General features: G+C 42.7%; 1 protein-coding gene across 5 annotated transcripts in view; it reads right to left on the bottom strand.

Annotated features, from left to right (window-relative positions):
- PXK (PX domain containing serine/threonine kinase like) overlaps positions 1–13,360 on the bottom strand; it is a 74,620-nt gene that overhangs the window by 7,701 nt on the left and 53,559 nt on the right. For 4 of the 5 annotated variants that reach the window (XM_047826040.1, XM_047826055.1, XM_047826065.1 and 1 more), the window contains 5 exons: positions 12,517–12,565; positions 7,168–7,245; positions 6,548–6,634; positions 6,036–6,105; positions 3,326–3,388 (listed from right to left, as the gene is read on the bottom strand). In XM_047826040.1, coding sequence (XP_047681996.1) covers positions 3,326–3,388; positions 6,036–6,105; positions 6,548–6,634; positions 7,168–7,245; positions 12,517–12,565 — 347 coding nt within the window. The remainder of the gene's footprint in view (positions 1–3,325; positions 3,389–6,035; positions 6,106–6,547; positions 6,635–7,167; positions 7,246–12,516; positions 12,566–13,360) is intronic. The other variant, XM_047826048.1, reaches the window with a different exon arrangement.

The raw sequence follows: 13,360 nt of genomic DNA, 5'->3' as shown, positions 1-13,360 counted from the left end.
TCATGAGGGTGACACTCCTTCGCTTAGAAACATCTGTCACTTCTGCTCCATACTAAAAGTAACAAGGCTTAAGAATACCCTAAGCTGTCATGTATGTGCTTAAAACTGATACTTTCAGGAAGGAAGGCAATGCGGTCAAACTGAACTTGCCTACGCTGACCTATTGTTGAGCACACAGGGCCCCCAGTAGATTTACACTATGCTTGATTAGAAGGCACCGTGAGATGGTCTCCTCTTAATTCCCACATTTTTTGCCTTTGACAGATGAGGTAAACAATACCTAGACATGGAAAATGACTCATTCAAGGCGTCCCAGTAAGGAACAGTGTACCGAGGGATTACTATACACCCAGTGCTGTTCTAACCCCATACCCAGGAAATGCTCTGGAACTTTGTAATAACTCCCATAGGCAGGCACTGTCATTATCCTCACTCACACATGGGAACACCTAAAGTGCAGGGGGGCCAACAGTCTGGTTCAAGGTCCCAGAACTAGCAAGTGTTCGCCCTTGAGTTTAGGTTCCCCGGCCTGAGGTGTAGTTCCTTCCCAAGGGGCTCCCAGATTGTGTTTTTGAGATGCTACCTTGAGCAAGAATACTTTTTTTAATACTAGCCCTTGAAAGTGAAGATTTTTCCTTCCTTTCTTGAGAAAATTGCATTTGATCATAAAGCTAGAAGACCTATTCTTGACTTGGTTCCCAGGTAAGCATGCCATTTTTTTTTTAACCATTACCTTAGCCTAGAAGTAAAGCCATATAGATTAGAGCAAATGTGATTCCAGCACAAGATAGACAGTGCAGAGAGGCAATGAGAAAGATGAGCCCACTGGAGAAGCCTGGCCTCCTGTCCTGGAAGGAGGGGCCAGTCTAAGCAGGGGGCTGACCAGCCAGAAGATGCCACCCTAGGCTGGGAGTCTGCTCTGTCCCAGCAGAGGCCCTGAAGGCAGAGCAAGCCCAAGCAAATCCAGCAACAAGGATTTATGGAGCATCAGCCATGGGCACAGCTGCATGAAGCTACTACGTGTTTGTGGCTCCCTCATGCCTCACACAGCACAGAAGCTTGGGACGCTGCTTGCTGGAGGACTAGATTTTCGGGGGGAGATTCTCTATTGAAGGAGGGTAAATATTGGGAGAAAAAAAAAGAAAATTACCATGGTTGGACCTCAAGGAAAGCATTTGCTTAATTATGTCTATCATTTTGGAGCTCTTGAGAGACTCTAGAAATGCGACTCCACATGAGCTAGGTCCCTGTCTATTCGTGTCTGTAAGCCAGGGACAACCACAGCGCCCAGCACATTTCAGCCTCTCACTAAATACATCATAAATAATGAATAAATTCATTGTTCAAGGCCAGAAACGCTGGGTTGACAGGCAAAAGCTAGTTCTTATTTTTAAGAGATGCATTACAATAAATGCCCAGCAGAGGTCAGAGTACAGTCTTTAGGGCTGAGTTGCTAATTTCATCAACAAAACGTTAAAGGAGATAAAGGAAAGAAGGAGCCAGTATTTGCTGGGAACTTATCACTTGTGCCAGGCTTTGTGCTTGGGGCCTCACATATTTTTCCCTCTCGATCCTCACAACTCCCTTTCAGAATAGGTATGATCAAAATTCACAGTAACGCCCCCTACCACTCCCACTCACCTCAAAGTTTTTCCAACATTGACTCTCATTACCAAAAATTCCCCCTTTTTCTTCTCTCCTTCTGAAAATTCCCTCATCTCATGCAAATCTGCTACAGTATGAGACAGCTCCCATTCAAAACACAGGTAAATCAGAGGATTCATGAAAAAAAAAAATCCATATAGATGGAGAATTCCCTGAGGCATTTAAAAATGAGAACTGGCAGTTAACTTCCCAGGACTATACCTAATGCATACAGTAGATGTTCAATATGATTAAAGAGGCACCTTATATGTTAAAGGGTTTATGGGTTCTCACTATTCATTCTCTCCAATTTCCTTCAAATGTCTAAGGGGTATGAAATTAATATCCTTTCTTCCAGAAAATGGTTCAACATGATCTGGGCAGTGGAGCTCCAGAAATTTCTGACCAGCCTATACAACTCACCCCTACACAAGACGGAAAAGACGAGATTCTCCCTTGATCAATATTTGGGGGCTTTCTTGTAAAATCTGCTGACAAAGTCAGCCAGGGAAAAGAATGATCATTCCCACGAGCCAGGTACTTGGCTCCTCAAAACGGGTCCTGGCCCAGAGCATTCCCCAGCAAACCACCAGTAACCATCCTCGGTCAGCAAGAGGAGAGACCCACCAGCCAGAAGTAAGCTGAGTAAGAAGTTTGTACACTCTTATAGCAGAAGTTTGTAAACTATTCCCTTTATGCTTGCTTGTCATTTTCCTAAGAAGGTCAATTAGAAGTATTTGAGAGCAGATGGGTAATGCTCTTGATAGCTCCTGGGTGCTGCCTTAATCCTTGATGAACATGGAACTGTCAGCTCATAAATCAAGCCCAGGCAATGACCCTCCCTTCAGACAGCTGCAGCAACTCTTCCATGCACAGCTGACAAGCTCTGAATGGCAGAACCAGCTCCTCTGACATCGAAAACATCTGGTTCCTTTAAGAAGTGAAAAGAAATATGACTGGTTTCCCAATGTGTTTTTATGAGGCTAGCAAAATGGTCAGGGAAGAGATATTAGTTCAAATAGGAAAGAGGGAAAGAGCATCATGAGACTATTCCACGAAATTGGAGATTATTTTTATAAATATTTCCCAAGATAAATTCTTTCTACATTTTTCAAACAAAACTCATCGTAATCTGATTTAATTCACAAAGGCAAAACAAAGGCCACAAAAATATTCCCAGGACTAAACGTGTTACAGAGCAGAACAGAGCACCAACAGTTATCGGGAAATCAGAAGTTCGGTGGTTAGGTCACTCCCACACCTGGGCATCTCACCAGTTCTGCTCTGTGACCACACAGACATTGTGGCTGGGCTCCCTGAAGAGACAGCTCTGGCAGAACAAGGCGCCTGGGAAGCAGAGCAACTGTTTTGTTCAGCTCAGCATGTACCGAGGCGAGCTCTGATCTGAGGAGCCCTGCGTGAGGCTTTTCAGCAAGAGAACTGGCTGGAAGCAGAGGGTGGCTACTGCCTCTGAAATCAACTATTCCACTCCCTGTGAAGTCTGAATTTGGAAATCTAGACCCTCAGCTCTTCCAATTTGCAGTCCCACTGCTTTCTCTGGAGGAGGCAGGTACTGTCTGACCCCTGACACGCTTGGGCCCAGGCAGGAAGAGAAAGGGCCCCATTCCTCCTCCTGCTGGGTCAGAGGATAGCAGAGGGTTACTTTGCCTCCATCACTCACCTGCTGTAGAGGGTGGAGTCGGTGATGACGGGGATGTGAGAGGTGAGCTGGCCCCAGATCCTGCTAAGAGAAAACACAGAGAAACCCTCATGGGGACAAAGACAGACACCTGGAATCTGGCCTGAGCTGGGACCCACCATTGCCTGAGAATCTGCACGTGGCTTAGTGGGTGGGCCTTATGGTAAAAGATGAGGGGGGACAGGGAATTCAGAGGCTGGACTCAGTGACCACAGGCTATCACTGCTGTGTAGGGCATGCTTCCTCCCCAGGCCACTGAAGGCTCCTTGCCACCCACTGCTCCCCACACTCTGCCTGGTTGAAAACAACTTTGAGCTGTCAACGACTTGTGCAGTTGGTTGTAGTATCTTTTCCTGACCCAGCTTCTGTCCCTGGATAATGAACGCCAAATGACAATGGCCACAAGCAATACAGGGGACAGAGAGAGACAGAGAGGGACAGAGCAGTCCAGTGGAGGCCTCTCCAAAGGAAGTGAGAGTTCCCCACAGCATCCACCTAGCAATGCTCTCTGTAGAAGTTCCATTTTATCAATTAGGTAGGGTCAGCCTATTCAGTGTGTGGGTCTCCCAGGCCTCTTCTTAGCTGAAATCCAGCAAATACCATTATTTACATTAAAACAATATGCATATTCCCCATATTCTCAAGTTCTCAGCATCTCCCCATTGCTCAGAAGTCTCCAGAGAATATCCTCCTGGCCTGACATAGAAGTGGCCCAATAAGCAGATAGAGGCTCCTACATAAGCCCTTCTGTGGCAACATGAAGGCTGCCCCCTGACACAGAGGTCCTATGGAAGGGTTAACCGAGGCTCCAGGGGTGGCTGTGATCATGTCCCTGAGAAGCCTCCAACCATCACCTCACCCACTGCCCACAGGACAGGTTGGACATGGCATGGGCGCTGGGCATGAGGAAAAATGTCTGAATTAAACCACACCTCCCTCAAGCCGAGTGGCTTTTCACTATTCACAATATGCTCTCACCACCCTGTTTAAATATGAGAGGCGTTTTACTGAAAAAGGAGGCAAAACCCAACCCATCCTGTCTTCCCACTGCTTTGTTGTGCTAACATAGATTTTAAAGGGGAAAAGACCGAATCTGTGATTCCGGTGGGGTCTGGAGATAATGTTTACATTTCTGCCAACTGCTACTTGGCTTTCCTGAACACCTTGAGGGTGCGGTGGGGTCTTGGAGTCCTTGGAATCTCATCTGGCTGCATCCGGCCCAGAACCTTGCAGGCAGGCCGGGCCTCGGGAAGGTGGAGGACCCTGAGCCAGGCTTTCTCTGCTTGGAAAAAATTAGTTGCCGGACAGAATGTCTGTCAGACATGCTGGTTGGAGACATGAGTTTCAGCCTAATGATGACAAAGACTGGCCCATGTCCGTTGCATCAACCATGGAGAAAAGAGACCTCCAGCTCTGGAATTACCCGCCAGCCACAGCAGCTGCTGTATCTGAGAAGCAGGCCTTCATCCTCACTGGGGCTTCCCGCCTCTCTTCCCTTCTGTGGCGGCTGAACGCTACAGGCAGTGGTATCAGCACATTCTTCCCTCTTCCTGGAGTGGGTGACTTCCAGCCCAACTCTCCCAACTTCCAGCCCCTCCCACACTGCCTGTATCTCTGGCTTCGGCTGGTCCGGCCTTCAGGTCCTGTGCTCCCTGGCAGCCATCTCCTCACTGACTGTGCAGAGACCTGAGAAGGCATGAGTTGGGAACACCCTCGATGTCCTCCCTTCCTTCTACTTTTAAATGTCTCTGCCTCTTCACCCAGCCCTCCTGGCTCCTACATCCCAGAAGACATGGATGGGCTTCCTCCCTGGTGAGACTGACAGTTGGGGTCCTGCGGCTAACCTCTTGGCCTTCCAGCGCCCTACCATTCTCTCATACAACTTCAGCTTCTCTCTCTCTCTGCTTGGCCCTTCTCCAGCCTGAAAGTATATGCAGCTATCCCTGAACCTAACAAAACCTCCCCTTTCCTTGGCCCTCCGGGCTAAGCCAAAGCTGCTTCGGGTTAGATGAAGCCTTTCCTTCTCTATGTGGAACTCTACCTCGGATACATGCATAAGGTGGAAGGGGGAAAAAAAAAGATTCAAAAAGTGCATAAGGTGGAAGAACTGGCAGTCTCCAAGGGATCATTTAATCTGGCTCTGATTTCCAAAGATGGAGACATTAAGGCCCAAGGCCAGCAGGGCTGGGCAAGGGGTCACCAGGAGTGACAGCTAGGACTGCCAGTCCAGGATAGTCCTCTTTGTACCACCACAGTCCTTCTGGAAGGATGCTTCTTGCCATCCCCACACACTGTTGAGTCCATTCCTTAACCCACATATGAGGGCACATCCTCCTACCATGTGGGGACTGAAGTACAGGGCAGGATTCAGGGTTGTTTCTGTTCATGCAGGTTCTACTGACAAACAGGAGGCCTTGTATTGTAAGTTGGATTGGTTTTTCAACCATGGCTAATGCTCATCTTTGGTTGATCAAGTCTCACTATCAATGAGGAGGCTGTGTTACCTCATAACCTCAGAGGATTCTTCCAGCACTTGAGTCCTGTGAGCCCTTGCATGTTGTCACAATCCTTCACTAGGGGCAAGGTTCTTCTGTTCCCTACACTGCCCAGTCTCTGGCCACCAGAAACCGAAAACAACTCCAAGTCCTGACCTTTGGGTCCTAGGGCCCCACGATAATCTTTAACCAGTTACCTGAATTATTGGAGTTGCTATATTTTGCTGAATACTCTTCACTGTTTTCAACAGCAGACCGTTTTGACTTCTTTAAAAATAAAAGAGAGATGGGGAAAAGTAAAGCATAAACACACTGAAGCTGAGAGTTAGAATACAAATATTTTCCAGGCACAAAGTTAAACTAGCTACATACAAGGTCATAACTTAATACAGTTAAGAAGCCACAAGCCACAAACAAAGGGGGAACAAAACCAAGAAAGCTGAGTGTACTTTCTCAAGCCAGTCATTCTCCTCAATTACATTAGGCTGTAATCAGCCCAGCAAGCCAGGAAACTATATGGTCCATTTCTCTGCTGATATTATATGGCTCTTTTTTAAAAGCTGCAAACCAGTCATCTGGAACTAGTTTTAGCTTTCAAGGAGACATAGCACAAAATCTTGTCTTTAACTAAACATGCACTATTAACCTAAGAACTTTCTTCACATGTAGTCAAGAATTCACAGAGAGAATTCAGAGACATCAGGCTTACCTTTCGAGCTAAAATCTTTCTCTTTTTCCTCTCTTCTTCAGATCCATGGTGAGACTGGGCTCTTGTCAGTCTTCGATGCTGGTGAATCTTTAAGAGACCACAATTCACCACAAAGTAAGTATATCCTATGTTAATGAAAATCTCTAACATGTTTTGCCAAATCAAATTATTTGGATGAAAATTCTTTCCTTGCTCAGCCTGTCTGCCTCCAAGCTCGGGTCTGGATGTCTGGGAAAAGAGTATGCCAGAAGATGAAGACCTTTTCTATTTTTCCCCGTTCCTTCCTGCCTTTCCCTCTTCTATAGAAGACAAGTGTGGCTCCTAGCACTTTTAGAGTAAGGACCACATGTGCCCCACCACCATACTACCTGCCCCAATCAGAAATGCTCACCACCCTTTATAGGCATGTTTGTTTTCCCCATAAGCTGAGCACCTTGAGGGAAGGACTGTGAAGCATCTGGCTCTCTCACAGCATTGAGCATGGAGTCCAGTTCAGAGTGAGGATGCAAGAAATGTTTATGGAATGAACAGCCAGTCAAAAGTAAGTCACTGTGAATACTATGGCACAGGATGTGAAAACTGAAAGATGAAAAAACAATAAGGAACTACTAGCAATTTACCTGCTTCTGTTCTTCAATTAGTCTTTTTTCTATACATTCTTTGGCAATTCTCAATGCCTCTTTTAACTTTGTGGGAATCTGAAAGAAGAAAAAGTACATAATCCACTGAGTTAAATGGCCAGAGATGTTCTCAAGTCCTGGTTTTGATAAAGGAGCAGTTGGTTATCATGAAGGAGGGCATCTGGAATAAAATCAGTTACAAAATACCCACTTGAATACTATCCTGAACACCTCTGGCATCCCCATCATGCTTACCTCATTACCATTTTTAAGCAATATATAAAATGCATAAAAAAACATGTTTCAAGTAATTCAAGTAATACTCAAGGGACTCCAAATTGCCAAAACCATCTTGAAAAAAAAAGACCAAAATTGGAGGCACCACATTTCTTGATTTCAAAATATAATACAAAACTAGACAAATCAAAATAATGTTATACAGGCTTAAAGACAGATACACAAACCAAAGAGACAGAATAGCCTAGAAATAAACCCTCATGTGTACAGTCAAATGATCTTTGACTAGGGTGCCAGAAGGGGCATAGTAGAGAAAAGACAGTGTCTTCAATAAATGCTGCTGGGAAAATTGAATATCTACATGTAAAAGAATGAACCTGGACCCCTACCTTATACTATATGCAAAAATTAACTCAAAATTGGACTAACGACCTAAAAGTATAAAAGTCCTAGAACAAAACAAAAGCTTCATGACACTGGATTTGACAGTGATTTTGGACGAGACACCAAGAGCAAAGGCAAGAAAAGCAGAGACAGACAGATGGAACTTTTTAGAAACTTCTGCACATCAAAGGAAACAATCAACAGAGTAAAAAGGAACCTATGGAATGGGAGAAAATCACTGGAAATCCTATATTTCATAAGGGATTAAGAGCCAAAATATATAAAGAACTCTTAAAACTCAACAACAACAAAAGCAACCCAACTAAAAAATGGATTTGTCACAAAAAAATAGATTATACTAGAATAAAGCTGAAAAAAAAAAAAAAAGATCAGAAAATCTAAGGGGAAAAAAATGGGTCAAGGGCCTGAAGAGACATTTCTCCAAAGGTTTACAAATGGCCAACAAGTATACGAAAAGATTAATCAACACCTCTCATCATTAGAGGGCTGCAAAAGAAAACCATGATGAGATCTCACCTCATACACATAGGATGGTCACCACCAAAACCAACAGAAAATACCGAGTGTTGGCAAGGATGTGGAAAAACCGGAGTCCCACCACACTGATGGTAGGAATGTAAAATGGTGCAGCTGCTGTGGAAGACAGCATGGAAGTTCCCAAAAAACTAAAAACGGAATTACCATACGATCCAGCAATGCCTCTTCTCGGTATACATATCCAAAAGAATTGAAAGCAGGATCTTAAAAGAGATACTTGCACACCCAAGTGCAATGCAGCATTATCCACAATAGCCAAGAGGTAAAAAATGCCTAAATGTCCACCAACAGAGGAATGGCTAAACAAAATGTGGTTAAGACACACAGTGGAATAGTATTCAGCCTTTAAATAGAAGGAAATCCTGTCACATGCTACAACATTGATGAACCTAAAGGACATGACTGAAATAAGCCAGTCACAAAAGAACAAATACTGTGTGCTTCCATTTCATATGAGTTATCTGAAATAGTCAAAGTCCTAGAAGCCGAAAGTAGAATTGTATTTGCCAAGGGCTGGGGATGGGTTAACGGGGAGTTGTTTGATGGGTCTTGGGTTTCAGTTAACAAGATAAAAACATTCCAGGGATATGTTACACAACAAATGTAAATACAGTTAACACTACTCAACTGTACACTTATAATAAAAAATAAAAAACATATACAGCTTATTGGAACGAACACACACACAAATTCAAGTAATTATAATATTTTACTATTTTGTAACTTCAGAGGAATTTTCTCTGTGAAAGATTTACTTTCTAAATTTCCCAAGAGTAAGCTTTTTCCTGCCAGAAGATGCTCTTAACTATAGCCTGGTGCCTGGTATGCTTCTGAGCCTGTCATCTCTTAATTTATTAGTTTCTCAAGCCACAAGGAGCTCAGGCCTGGGAAACAAGACACCTGGATCACATTGAACTTTTTTGTCTCTATTATTCTTTTAAAAAACGTTTGAGTAGGTAATAGGGTTCAAAATTCAAAGATATGAAAGGGTACATACACAGTAAGAAGTCTGCCACCTAGTTCTCCTTTATGGAGGCAACCGATGTCACCAGTTTCTTGTGTCTCTTTCCAGAAAAAAAGTGCACATACAAGAAATTAACCTTGGTTTTTAAAATCACGTTGTCATTGCTGCACAGATGCTCTGATTCAGAGAAAGAACAAGGTCTAATAATAATCCTGGGCTGGACTTTCAGGGCTTGGAAGAACATGTTTATTTACAAGGCTGAATATATTTCCTGAGGAGTTTCAGTGAAGAAGAGAAGAACTTAAGAGTTTTTCTTTCCTACTTCAGATCCAAATAAGCTGTTTTTGTTGCTACTCCTCGGACTGGCAAAAAACAGGACAGAGGAAAGCTTCTTCCTCTCCTGTACAATCTCCTGATCCCATTGTTTTTCCTAAATTGAATTTAATAATAGTATTACATTTTCTTTTAGAATATGGAGAGGAGAAAGAATCAGCCTTCATTCTACTGCCCAAAGCAAACTCAACCATGAGCACTGAGGAGAGCCAGGCCCTGAACCAGGCGCTCACATAGATCATCTCAGTTGACCAAGGACAATAAACAGGTGTTACTCATCAACTGTACACACTGAGTAAACATCAACTCAAAGATTAGGCCCATAGATGACTGGATCTCAAATGGGGGTAGTCTTGCCCCCTCCTCTCTCCAGGGGACACTGGACAATTTTTGGAGACCTTTTTTATTGTCACAATGTGTGGGGTGGAAGTACTGCTCACATCTAGTGGGTACAGGCCAGCGATGTTGCTTAACCTCCGACAATGCACAGGACAGCCCCCCACAGCAAACAACCATCTGGCCCAAAATGTCAAATGTCATGTCTGAGAAAACCAGCCTCAGATTAATGGCTGGTATGAAAAAAGCACAGTAAGGCATCAACCTGAGCTTTTTCTCTCCATGATACTACACAACACTGCTACTTCCCAGGATATTTCCTTCCTGCCTTTCTCTAGACACAAGTATTCCTTTTTTTTTTTTTTTTTGACACAGGTTTTCACACATTGTATTTTATATCCTGCTTTTTCCCCCTAAGCCGAAATAATCATTTTTCGTGCTACTACATGTCTTTATAAGTTTGACTTTTGGGGGTACCTAGATGGCTCAGTCAGTTAAGTGACTGGCTTTGGCTCAGGTCATGATCTCACAGCTCATGGGTTCAGGCCCCCACACTGGGTTCTGTGCTGACAGCCCAGAACCTGGAGCCTGCTTCAGATACTGTGTTTCCCTCTCTCTCTGCCCCTCCCCTGCTCACACTCTCTCTCTCAAAAATAAATAAACAGTAAATAAATAAATAAAATTTACTTATTAGATAAAAAACATTTTATTAAACAGATGTACCATAATTATTAAACTATTCCCTAATTGTAAAACATTATGATTGTTTTCAAATATTCACTATTATAAATACTGTACCTAAACTAAGTAAGTTTAGGTAAAATAAGTAAGTCATGGGTATATAATATACAGCATAGGGAATACAGTCAATAATATTTTAATACCTTTGTGTGGTAAAAGATGGCAACTAGACTTATCATGGGGATCATTTCATAACGTATAAAAATATCGGGCGCCTAGGTGGCTCAGTCAGTTAAGCTTGACTCTTTTGGCTCAGGTCATGATCTCACAGTTGTGACATCAAGCTCTGCATTGGGTACCATGCTGACCATGGATTTTGCTCAGGATTCTGTCTCTCCCTCTCCCTCTGTCCTCCCCTGGCTTGTGCACATGTACACTCTCTCTCTCCCTCTCTCAAAATAATAAACATTAAAAAAAAAAAAAACATTCTCCCTCTGTCCCTCTCCCCTGCTCACACTCTCTTTAAAGAAAAAAGGAAAAAAAAAAGTAAAAATATCAAATCACTTTGACGTATGCAAAATAAGAGGATATGTATGTTAACTATATGCCAATAAAAAAATATTGTACCTTCTTTTGTTCGCTTTAAAAAAGCACTAACTTGACACACAAATGGCTAACAGGTAATGAAAAGGTGCTCAGCATCACTAATCATCCTGCAAATGCAAATCAAAACCACAAGAGGTATCACTTCACATCTGTTACAATGGCTATTATCAAAAAGATGAGAAAAAACTTTTAAAAAAATTTTAATGTTGATTTATTTTTGAGAGAGAGACAGAGTACAAGCAGGGGAGAGGCAGAGAGAGAGGGAGACACAGAATCTGAAGCAGACTCCAGGCTCTGCGCTGTCAGCACAGAACTGACGCAGGGTTCAAACTCATGAACCACAAGATCATGACCTGAGCCAAAGTCGGACGCTCAACTGAGTCGCCTAGGCGCCCTGAGAAATAACAACTTTTGATGAGGATGTGCAGAAAAGAGAAACCTTGTACATTAGTGGTGGAGATGTAAATTGGTACAGCCACTAGGCAAAATAGTATGGAGTTTGTCAAAAAATTAAAAATAGAACTACCATATGATCCAGCAATTCCCCTCCTGGGTATATATCTGAAGGAAATGAAAACACTAAATTGAAAAGATATACACTCCCATGTTCACTGCAGCATTATTTACAATAGCCAACATATGGAAACAATCTAAGCGTCCATCAATGGGTGCATGGATAAAGAAAATGGGGGTGTATACAATGGAATATTACTCAACCATAAAAAAGAAGAAAGAAATCCTTCTATCTACAACAACATGAATGGAGCTTTGTGGTATTATGCTAAGTGAAATAAGTCAGAGAAAGACAAATACCATATGATCTCACCTATATGTGGAATCTAAAAACAAAACAAAACAAAACAAAACCCAAACTCATAAAGGACAGATTGTTGACAAAGAATAGACTTGCCAGGGCTGGGGAGGGGGAAGGGGGCAGATGAAATGGGTGAAGCGGCCAAAAGGTACAAATTTCCAGTTCCAGAATGAGTAAGTCATGGGATATAATGTATAGCATGGTGACTATTATTAATGCATTGTATAGTTGAGAGTTGCTGAGACTAAATCTTAAAAGTTCTCACCACAAGAAAACTATATATAGCGATAGATGTTAACTAGGGTTGGTGATCATTTCATAATGTACACAAATATCGAATCATCATGTTCTACCTCAATAATTTTTTTAAAAGCACGAAGTTTCAAAATCAACTCATATATGTCACAAACCAAAAAAACGATACGATTTGCTTTACCTTAAACTGTGGCTTTTCAGAAGTGGTTAGTAAAACATCACTGAATAACCTGTAAAGAAAAGAAATAAAAAAAAGTTTTCATAAGCCAGGTGTCCTCTCAGATCAAAATGGAATGAGACATCTTTAGCCCATGAGGTTCCCACCACATCTCTCAGCCCTGGCCCAATCTACCAGTTTGTTCATGCTTATCAACAAACTCAAAGGAGTTTACAGGCCACCCAGGCTGACCTCGGAAAAACCTCAGAACCTCCTCCCCCACCCCCGCTGCCCCTATTCCCTAATATTAGAGGGGCTATACCAGGAAGAGACTGGGTCAGCCCTGTACTGAAGGTTATTTCCCCGCCTGTGGGATAGAAGACGTCTCCTGCTATATAGCAAAGCAATAATGCTTTAAAAAAAATCAGTTTTGCCAATCCTTATATTATTATTTCATTATATTACTATATTTATTATATTGCAAATAATGTACACAGTAGATATTGCTAAACAGAAGAACCAATTTCCCACCCCCGCCCCCACCTTTTTTTAAACACCAGAGGAGGATAAAACTCTTTCTCTCTCCCCCTTTCCTTCTTTCCCCTGTTTACTCTCTCCCTAAAAATAAAATAAATAAGTCTTTTTAAAATATTGTGTTACTAAAAACAACAGCATGAGGAATTCTGAACTGCTTTGACTAAAACAGTTGGGAGAATTTAAATGGCTGCTTGGACAGTGCCCAAATGGCTGTACGTGATTCTTTCCTTGAGGAGTCTCCCCTTTTCTAAAAAACAGGAAGTATGTCACAAGTAGAAATGACACCGTTAACTTTTCCCCACAGTGCTCCTGGGGTGGCTCTAGAGGTGGA

This window comes from Prionailurus viverrinus, chromosome A2 (genome assembly GCF_022837055.1).
Source record: "Prionailurus viverrinus isolate Anna chromosome A2, UM_Priviv_1.0, whole genome shotgun sequence".
In the NCBI taxonomy this organism is placed as follows: Eukaryota; Metazoa; Chordata; class Mammalia; order Carnivora; family Felidae; genus Prionailurus; species Prionailurus viverrinus.
Note: the sequence above shows the minus strand (reverse complement) of the source record. Positions and strands in the feature narration are given on the sequence as shown.